General features: G+C 33.6%; 2 protein-coding genes across 2 annotated transcripts; one reads left to right on the top strand and one right to left on the bottom strand.

Annotated features, from left to right (window-relative positions):
* The first annotated feature begins 2,607 nt into the window (after positions 1–2,607).
* Positions 2,608–7,424, top strand: LOC114752445 (serine/threonine/tyrosine-protein kinase HT1-like). The gene is made up of 3 exons (XM_028941187.1): positions 2,608–3,329; positions 4,080–4,535; positions 7,049–7,424. Exons 1-3 carry the CDS (start codon positions 2,865–2,867, stop codon positions 7,295–7,297), a joined length of 1,170 nt encoding a protein of 389 aa, XP_028797020.1. The 5' UTR covers positions 2,608–2,864; the 3' UTR covers positions 7,298–7,424.
* An 87-nt stretch (positions 7,425–7,511) lies between these two features.
* On the bottom strand, positions 7,512–9,913 carry LOC114752446 (mediator of RNA polymerase II transcription subunit 11-like). The gene is made up of 4 exons (XM_028941188.1): positions 9,621–9,913; positions 8,929–9,015; positions 8,713–8,829; positions 7,512–7,873 (listed from the first exon to the last, which is right to left on the bottom strand). The coding sequence occupies exons 2-4, from the start codon at positions 8,980–8,982 to the stop codon at positions 7,697–7,699; spliced, it is 348 nt and encodes a 115-aa protein (XP_028797021.1). The 5' UTR covers positions 8,983–9,015; positions 9,621–9,913; the 3' UTR covers positions 7,512–7,696.
* Between the last annotated feature and the right edge of the window lie 1,173 nt (positions 9,914–11,086).

The raw sequence follows: 11,086 nt of genomic DNA, 5'->3' as shown, positions 1-11,086 counted from the left end.
AATTATTTTTTTTATTTGGGACTTCTCATTGTAATTCTCCCGGATATAAAACCATTACCTGACAATGGCGTTTACGGTACGCCAAAAGCCAAATTATAAAGGTCATATGTACCTTTTGTACTATCAGATAGTACCTAAGGACATAATATAATTGTTCCACTTTCTGAATAATAAAATATACAAAAAAAAAATAACATGGATTATAAAATAAAAATACACACCCAAATCACTTTAAGCAAATATGATTCTCTACTTTTTACTTGTAATCTCGTTTTCCCTTTTGACAGTATAAACTTGACTGGGTACAAGAATGGATTTGCTCAGGAGATGGTATCAGTGTATAAATATTCTTTTTTTTACCAGAATCAGCTCAAATAAACACGAGCAGGTTAACCTGAAAATCAATGAAATACTTATCTAATTAATTCTGTTTTTTTATTAAGCATGGATATTTTTTTATTAGAGATAATTCTATTTGAGACTTCATATAATTACTATGCATAGCTATCTTTCTATTCATTTTTTCCCCCTCTAAGCACAGGCTAACTCTGTTTTATTGAATTATGTGTCATTTATAATACTCTTTTTTTTTTTCGATTCTAGTCATTTATAATACTCTACTTACTTAAGAATTGATATCTTTTCTACTTTAAATACTATTTTTTATAAATATGTATTTTTTTTGTATATTTTAATTAAATTATATTGTTTCAAACATGATTGATTTGACTTCTGTGAGACTAGAATCGCTGCTTTAACTAATTTAATTATAGACTAATTTATTTTAGGCTATTAATAATAAACCCTTCCCGACTAAATGTGTTCTTTTTAATTTTGTTAATTTTTTTATCTTTTCATCATTAATAAAATTATATTTTATCAGCACATGATTTTGTTAATTTTGTTAAGCACATGATTTTTATTTTTTTTATCTCTTCAGTGCATAATATAAAAAGGTCTCTCTGTTTTTTTAAAAGAAAAACTTCTAAAATGGTTACTTCCTCCAATGCTAAATATAGAAGCAAGGTACTTAATTTATAGATATTAAAAAAATTAATTAAAATTTGTCTAAAATATCCTATTTGATCACTGTTCTCATAACTCATTGATAAAAACCTCTTTTTATATATGCAATCAATAAAAAGATTAAAAAAAAAAGACCAAGATTTTATGTTTAATATCGAAACAAATATCAACTCTTGGATATTAAATTAGATACGAGTGGGATAAAAAGGTAATTTCGCTCTTTGGTTGCCATTTCGTGTTTGCCGTGCCACCACGCTTTTAGTATTGCATGGCCTTGTTTGGGTCCCAACAATGTGGCCTTAAGAGTCAAAAAGAAGGGAAAGGATATGTCCCAAAGCATGTGTGCCACTGAAACAAATTGCCAACAGTTTAATGCACTAATATGCCCACTTTCTTTTTCACTGATTGATCACTCAATAATTTAAATTTCAAGATCATCAAGCTCAAATTGAAGGAGGGATCCAGTATAATTCTTTTTATTTGAAAATTCAGAGTCAAAACTTTATTTACAATATTCTTTGAATAATTTATATAGAATATAATGACTGTTTAACCCTTGCTCAATAATATTATTGATCTCTATATTTTTTTCTTGGTCTATAATTATTTAGCATTTTACACTATCAATTAATTTAAATTCAGATATGAAGTTATTAATAGGAATTGGGTCTGGTAAAATGAGTTAGTTCCCATAATATGATAATAAAAAATTGATATGTTTAAATTAGTGTGCTCTCAATAGTATAGTCTCTCAAAACTTGGATTAAGACGTAGTTTGCATTAAGAACTTTAAAATCATGCAATATATGTTGCTTATTTTGTAGGTCTTTTTACTATAGCTAACTTAATAACATATTTCTTGCTTAGTTTTTATAAATCTCACCTCTTATTATAACTTGTACTCTTTAAGAAAATCTATAAGAGGTATTGCTTATTTCACAAGCTTTTTTCTTTTTATTTTGTAACTTTTCTTGCTTAATATTTAACAATCTTCTATTTGGTTCATAACTCTCTTATTTGATTCTAAAAATAAAAATTTCCTTCTTTTGCATTCATAGAGTTTTGAACATATTGCTTAAGAGATAAATTCCATTCATTTTGGCCAACGATTCAAGTGTGAACACCTCCCCCAAACGAAAATTTGAACATTAATTTATCATACTACGAGGGATAATCACTTCTGCCGGTTGGTCATGGCCTAGACTTTTTTTTTTGGGTTAGGTATAAGTATTTTTTTATTGGAGGTAATCCTATTTGATACACTGTCAAATATTAAATATAAACACCTCTTTTAACAAAGATTCGAATATTGGTTCACTGGATTGGTCACAGCCCAGCCTTTTTAAATGTATTATATACGTTGCTTTTGTAAACTTTGAAAAAATGGTACTGAATCGTATCGTTAAAAAAGCCTATAAACCTTTCACACACATGCATATACCTTCCGCCACTTTTGAACCTATCACTCACGAGACTCCCCTGAACCTGAAAGGCTGAAACTTCTTCCTCTCCTTCTTCTTCGTCCTTTCAATTCATCTTTATGATCGTAATCTACCTGATCCTCCTTATTCATCCTAGGATCGATGCTTAAATCTCCCTCCTTGTCTCCTTCAAACCGAAGTCCTCTGCACTTGGTTCCTCTCTGATTTGTGTTTCAGGATACTTTCAACTCTTTGAACAGATCAATTTTGATAGCTTGATGAAAGAAAACCCTCATGTTTCGAAATCACTTGCTACGATCCGGAGGGAAATTAAATTCAAGTTCAAATCCCTTTTGACGGTATGTTTTCATAGCAAACATCACTATAACGTTTCGTAATAATTCATATCGAGCTTTGATGGCGACATCGTGTTTTCATCCACTTCGACTACGAAAGTGGAAGAGGAAAACGTTATTACCGGCGGCTTCTTCTTCTACCTCTTCTTCTTCTTCTTCTTCTTCTTCGTCGTCGTCGTCAAAGAGGCAGTTGAATTGCGATGGTGGGGAGAATTTGGAAAGGAAGAGATTCGACAGCGTGGAATCATGGTCCATGATACTGGAGTCTGAGAATTTGGAGACGTGGGAGGCTTCGAAGGAGGATCAGGAAGAATGGACCGCCGATCTTTCTCAGCTTTTTATAGGAAACAGGTTCGCTTCCGGCGCTCACAGTCGGATTTATCGCGGCATTTACAAGCAGAGAGCCGTGGCTGTGAAAATGGTTAGAATTCCGACTGAGAATGATGACAAAAGGACTTTACTGGAGCAGCAATTTAAATCCGAAGTTGCTTTACTTTCACGTCTCCTTCATCCTAATATAGTGCAGGTAATGTTTTTTTCCATTCCAATTGGAAACTAATTATGGGAAGCCTTCTTGTTTTCTTCTCCTCATGGATTGTTTACTAAAATTTGGCATGCTCTTTTTGACATATCAGAATTCTAAAAACATGCTAGAAAGCACAAATTGGTACGGTATTGATTTTGGAACCGTTTGAAATAGTTTCTAAGTAATTTTTCAATCGTAATTTACGGAATACGAAATAAATATGTAAGAAAATTTTGATTTTAGTTTACATAAAACGTGCTTATAAATATTTTTTATCGCTATAACAAACAGGCCCTCTACAGGGCAGACCTCCAATCATAACACACAGTGGGCTGTTAGAATTGCAAGATTACTGCTGTTTGCTTGTCTAATAGTGAATTATGTGAGAGAGAGAGAGAGAGATTTCTGAACCCTAAATTTTTTTCCCCCTTAATTTTCAATACACCTACTTGATGTCATTTACAGAGTTTACTTTATGTTTGTCATGTTTCGGGTCCTAGAAGAGCCGGTGATTTGATTTGGTACATATTCTTTTCTGAATGTTACACACATATATAACTCACATACACTCCACGACTCATTGAGAGTTCAAACTTACAACCTCTCCTCTGCATGAGATGCTTTGGTATCATTAAGGCTGTTAAGGCTTTAGAGATTTGGTATTTATCTCAGTTTTAATTTATCTGATGTAATACTTTTATATACAAGGATGAATAAGACGTGATCCTTAAACTACTCTTAATTTTACAGTTTATTGCAGCTTGTAAAAAACCACCAGTGTACTGTATCATAACAGAATACATGTCACAAGGAAATCTGAGGATGTACCTGAACAAAAAAGAGCCACACTCTCTTTCAACAGAAACTATACTAAGATTAGCTCTCGACATATCTAGGGGTATGGAGTACCTTCATTCACAAGGTGTGATTCACAGAGACCTCAAGTCAAATAACTTGCTTCTCAATGATGAGATGAGGGTTAAGGTTGCAGATTTTGGCACATCATGCCTTGAAACACGATGCCTGGAGAATAAAGGTAACATGGGGACATATCGTTGGATGGCCCCGGAGATGATCAAGGAAAAACCATATACTCGAAAAGTGGATGTTTATAGTTTTGGAATTGTGCTTTGGGAGCTCATGACCGCCTTACTTCCTTTCCAAGGAATGACCCCTGTGCAAGCTGCATTTGCTGTGTCTGAGAAGGTCAGATCACTACGCCTAAGTTTCTTTCTTCTTAGGGTTAAACTAAACATAGCTATTTTGAACTGCAATCTAATAACAATTTTAGTTCATAAACTCTAACATAGTACATTTTACTCCACTAAATTATGACAAAAACAAGTTATATAGTTAATTAATTACTATTAGTCACTTGATTGTCTTGTAATATCTAAACAAGTAGGATAATTGAAAAAAAAAAATATGTGGCCTTTAGGTGTTAATTTTAATTATAATATCGAATGTTTTCTTTATATCAAGTGCACAAAGTAAATTGTTGGGTTTCAAAGTCCAGAGCTCCACATACTAAAGTTCCAATTCAACTATAGGCCATTGCGGGAGTTGTATGTAGTTTCCTCATATGTTTTTACTCTTAAATATCCCCTCCCTGCCTTTTTCCCTTCTTGACTTTCTTTTGCCCGAATTATCGTTGATTTGTCTTGGTTTGAACTCAATTTAAATGCTAAGCATTTGAAACTTATCATGCTTAATGGTATAACATTTCTTTATTGTCAAAATGATTGGCTCGGCAAGGACTCCGTAATGGCATGAATTGTCGAAGGCATAGTCATCTTATGAATTTTCCTGCTTTGTAGCAATTTCACCAGTAAGTTAGGATTATTTAAATGATTCTTCGTTCTCAACACTAGGAATGGTTCAGGATTGAATTTTAGTTTTTCTGTATACATCTGATTCTGATGTGACTTTAATGCCAAGACGCAACTAGGCGTATAGTTAGTATAGAGTTACTTGGAGATATTTCTCATTTGGCTTCTGTGCCCTTGGTTAATCGGTGTCATAGTCTAGTTCTTCTATATTGTGTACATTTGTCATCCTTGTTGGAACCAACCTTTTTAACATGTAAATTTTCAATATTGCACATATGCTTATCAAAAGAAAGATATCTAGATATATATATATATATATATATATATATAGAAATTCCCAGGTATCTATTTCCAATAGTTTAGTATTTAGCTAAACATTAAGTCATTTGCTTCTCAATATAAGATCATTGGTCGATTTTTTTGTGAAATCTAGATGTGAGTGATGTTTACTTGGAATAGTATTAATCAATACACACACACACACACAAGTTTGTAGTGAATAATGCAGCTTAATTTTTATAATTTCATGTAATATGTGAAACGACATCTAATTACAAGTCTCTGCTGTGTCTTATCTCATCATATCTGATGTAATACATATAGGCGACTAGTTTTCAAAATAATGTCTTCCTCCATTAATTTTTAAATTTTGACTCTTGACTTCCTGAATTTATAAATTATGCCACTTTTTTTTTTTCCATACAATTTATGCAACTTGATCATTCTATTAGAAGAATATCGGTCCAACAATCTAATGGACCCGATGTAAATATTCGAACACTTTTGTATGTCTTGATTAATTCGAAGATTAGGGGAAGGGGGTTGAGGCTTATTTGTGTCCCTCTTCTCTTGTTTATAAAGAGGCATAAGACCATGTAAAGAGGCTCTAGTATATTGCTTTTAACAAACTTTTTATTGTCAAAGTTGTGTAAACTATCAAATAAAAATTACACAAGTCCAAAGTAACTTTGAGATATTTTGAGTTATACTATAAAAACAAAAGAAATTATACAAATGTCAATCTGGAAAGGATGCGAAACGCATGTTTCTCTATCCCTTCTTTGTGTAGTACTCTTCTGGTCCTAAATATAAAACCCACTTTATAATGCAAATTACATTATAAAATGAGTTTTATATTTAGAATCCGAGACTATTTTTCATAGTCTTTCATTAAAAAATGAGAAGAAAAATGTGGGGAGTTATTGCTGCAAAGAATTTTGATTTTCCTCATTTTGCTTTATCAAGAATAAGAACGTGTGTTAAATTGCCGAAATTTACATAAACTATTTGTCAATATAGAACTTAAAATGTGAAGAAATGGTGAGGGGTAAAATTAATAATAATAAATAAACAACTGTTATCTTGCATGAGGTCCTTCGCAAAATTTAGAGCATGATGAACATCGTCACCAACCCTAAAGCTCCTTCACAAGAGTCTAGATTAGTTACCTGTCTGATATCCTGGTTTTAATTTAGAACCAATCATCAGAAGGAAGAATAAATTACGCCTTATGAAACTGACTAGTTGGCTATCCTGGATTCCTCATGTTTCATATTAGGATTTTTTATGGTCCTGTGAGCTTTTTTCTGGGGGGAAAAAAAATTGAGAGGTAAGCAGCCCAACGTGTGATCTCCTACTTGTAGAAAAATATTAATACCACTAGATTGCAAGGCCATTATTGTCCAAACCTGTGAGCTAGACGTTGCTTTGGATCTCTATTTCAACTGCAGAACCTGGCAGGAGAAGTAGGGATAACTTTTGCAAGCCATATGTTAGTTCTTTTAACGGTGGGAAACAGTAACATGCTTATGTATATAAAAGAAAAGGTGGTAATAATAATGCTGCTCTTTTTGGTTAACTGATATATGGGGGGTGACTTATTTTAAGCAGAACCAAAGGCCACCATTGCCGGAAAGTTGTCAGCCGGCACTTGCACATCTGATAAAGCGTTGCTGGGCGGCAAATCCCTCGAAGCGGCCGGATTTCAGTGAGATTGTGTCTGTTTTGGAAAAGTATGATGAATGTGTCAAGGAAGGCCTACCTCTCACTCATTATTCAGCCTTCGTCACTAAAAATGTCATCATTCAACGCTTAAAAGGTTGTGTGTCCATGAGTTCCTCTGTACCTGTACATGCCTGATTTATCCGCTTCCATCTGTAAGCTACATATATATCACTTCAATCTGTATATCTTGTTCATTAGCTTGTACATGCTTCAATGTTTCTTCCAACTGTATTATGTAAATGCAACTTATAAGGCTTTTTTCTTTGATTTTCTTTTGGTCTTTCCGGTCAAAACTGACAAGAAATAACATCTCAATATCCTCAATGTGTTTCATCAATTTCCCATCCATAAAGCTAAGTGATACCCAAAATGACACCACAACGCGTCTCATGCCATAGCTATACCAACAAACAAGAATTGTCAAATCAGATAGAGGCCATAATATTTGGATGAGGCTATTAAAATAACTAGATACAGAAATCCCCCAATCAATAAATTCAAAACCAGGGGGTTCTCTGGGCTCCTATGTAAATATCAGACCGCTCCGTCATAATCATCAATTGTCTTTTTCATTCCATCCAACTGTGATATAACAAATTCCAGTTTCTTGAAGCAAATCTCATTGGCTATTCTTGAACCATAAAAGCACTTCTCAAATGGACGATACTCACAAGCACTTTTGATTTCATCACGCAATGCCACCTGGATGTCCTAAAAGATTTTTAGAAGGAAAAAAATGTTAAAAAGAACTACATACTGTTTGCATCCTTCGGTCAAACAAATGGAGTTGAAGCTTCATCAAAATTGGTTATAATGAGCCACAACCAGAGCATTGTCCATTTATTTTAATCTTCATTTCTACGATTTCTCCCCAGTTAGCTAAAGGAAGTTTTGCTAGGAATTTGAGGTAGTTGGTTGTCCATAGTCAGTGACAGAGCAAATAATGAATATAAAATCATTGTCAGAATGTGCAGCAACTAATTTTAACGAGCTGCCATTTAAAGACAACAGTCAGATCCTACAGTAGAAATGCCATAGAGGGGGAAAAAAAAAAATTAGAGAATTCAACAATTAGCCCGTAAAAATGGACACTAGCCTCCTATAACATATCTAGAAGGTTACTATTTCCAATGCTTTCCGCCATCATCAGTGTTCATCTTCATATTTTGTGAATTTTGAACATGAGAGGATCTTAATGGATAATTCTACTGCTTCACTGTATATGAATGTTCAGCATTTAAGGGAGGAAGGAGACAGAGACGAACACATGATTGATATTTGGAAAAGATGTGGGCAAACTTTTTTAGATGCTTGTTATTAAGTTTTGCAATTAAATCTTAACATGTGAAAAAGTCTTTATTACATGACCCAATCGTTCAATGCTAATTTGTGAAATACAATCTCTACTCATCATGTTTTTTCCTCCCAATACTTGTCATTTTGTTATTGGATAACTTGATTAAAAAGATGTAAGAAAAAAAGCTGCACCTAAGTTTTACATTCTACGTTTGTCAACAAATTGGATTTCCAAAAATGGAGAACAGAAGTACCTTGATTAATTGCATGAATTCCAGGCAGTGATTTTGGACTACATCTTTCCTAGGACCTGTAGAGCTTGCAAGCTCATCCATGACTCCTCCTGCTAACTCTAAAACCTTGACAATTCTCTACATATTACCACAAAATTATACATATCAATAATATGTTCACGGCAAATTGTGAGGATACTCCATTCCTTCAATGTTCTAAATGGTTTCAAATATCACCTTCTCCACATTCTGAAGTCGCTGCAATGAAGTTGTTTGGCCCTGTGAATCCATTGATGCTACACCTTTGAGACCTCTCACTCAAATCTGAGTAACCAACCAACAGTAAGCAATCAAGCCTACTTCCATGGAGACAAATGGATCACAATATGTAAAGAGGAAATTTAAAGAATCTAAGGACCCGTTAGTTGGGCGAAATCGCAGCACAGGAAATGGAAACCATCCTCGTTTGGTTGCACAAAAGGAGACAAAAGTTCCGAAGGTAGGGAAAATCGATTCCTTCAAGTGGACTAGAGATTCTTCCACCGAGGAAGGAAGAGAAAGATAAATTTACTGAACCACCCATGAAGAAGCAGTAAACAGGTTAACGAAGATAAATTTACTGAACCACCCATGAAGAAGCAGTAAACAGGTTAACGAAGAGGCATTTGTTCCAGATTTGCTCACAAGAAGTGAAACAGAATGAAAATTTATAGGCACACATTGGACATTAAAATAATTGCATATATTGATAGAGAGAACTTAAATATGCTCAGCATTTTCATAAACAGGATTATTTGCAAAGAAGCATAAGAGATTTGCGCAGCTGAAATCAGCAAATTATCCACTCTAACTCAAGCCAAAATCTTTGCTCCCCAAAAATATGCGGAAGACTTGATAAAAATAGAGATATAGGTGGATGGAATCTTAACCTTGCAGGCAAAAAATTTTCGTCCCGCACTGGTCTCTAACCCAACAAGTTTTCTATCGCACCGCTGTCATCTCCGACGCCGATTTCCTCTTCTTCGTCAAATTTCAGAAGACGGCAATGTTGTTGGACCGAACACCCTTACCCTTAGCTTTCCCTACTCGATCTTAACCAAATATTGGCCCTAGCCACCGATTTTCTCTCACTTCACCGCTTTCGCCGCTAGAAACCATTTGCTCTTCAACGTCAACCCACTCAGTCGCCGGCCACACTATCGCCCCCGGATACTGAATGGCATTAAGTTTAAGGGCATCCCCTGTAAAAATCAATATCAATGGGTGATATTTGCTTCCAGTGCCAACTGCTATGGACAGTCGAGATGGTTACCCGTTATAGCCACACGGTTCTGATTTAATAGTATTATTTTACTTTTTAATTTTGAAGTGCTTAATAGTACTCGGGTAAATTGCACTCTAAAATCAGTTTTATATTTAGAATAGAAGGAGTATATATAATTACTATAAGGTAGTTGGAGGGTCAAGTTTGGCATATTAGTCTATTTTTCCTCTCATTATTTTGAGAAATTTGGTTAAAAGTCTCTGCTTCAAAACTTAATTAGCTAAAAAGACTTAAATTTTAGTAAGTACAATTATGATTCGTAAGTGTAATAATATATCTTCTTCCAACATATCATCAATAATGTGCAATAATCATTAATACGGAAGCCCTTTGCACACAGTGAAAAATATGTTGCATATAGCGAAAGACAAAGAACAAAAAACCAAACCAAACCAGTTGATTCAATTGAAAAACCGGGGAATCGGCCAGTTGTCCAATTTGGTTTGAGGTTTGAGTGCTGAACCGGTGTGAAATTAAACAAGTATCAATCCGGTCAAACCAATATGAACCGACGAAAAGCAGTAAAAACTAGTGTAAACTGATTTGAACGATTATGTTGCTATTAGTTCTATTTTTCCTCAGTCAGCTCCTATATCTCAGTCATTGTAAATTTGAATGAATTTTAATGATAATTTTAGCATCAATAATTATTAATTTTAGTTACTGAGTAATTGTAAAAATAAACATTCTCAATGTTGTTATATTTTGTTATTATTACAATTAAACTATTATTGTATTTTCTTGTATTTTGTTATTAGTGATTATTAATGTTAGTATTTTGTTATTTTTAATTAAATTATATTATTTTAATATAACCGGTTTGATCCTGAGTTAATCTTGATCTAATCCACTGACGCTTAAATCACTACCTGAACCAATTCAGCATGGAGTCTGATTTTTCATTTCTTGATGAAAGATATGTTACATTCACGGATCATAGTAGCATCCACTCAAATTTAGGTCCTTTTAACCAATTAAATTTTCAAACAAGAATTTTTTTAACCAAATTTTCCTATTATTTTTTGAAATTATTTCTATTAATTATAATGTTAAGAAAGGGATTAAGAAGAT

Source organism: Neltuma alba, unplaced genomic scaffold, assembly GCF_004799145.2.
Source record: "Neltuma alba isolate B1F8T4 unplaced genomic scaffold, ASM479914v2 tig00007387_pilon, whole genome shotgun sequence".
Lineage (NCBI taxonomy): Eukaryota > Viridiplantae > Streptophyta > Magnoliopsida > Fabales > Fabaceae > Neltuma > Neltuma alba.
Note: the sequence above shows the minus strand (reverse complement) of the source record. Positions and strands in the feature narration are given on the sequence as shown.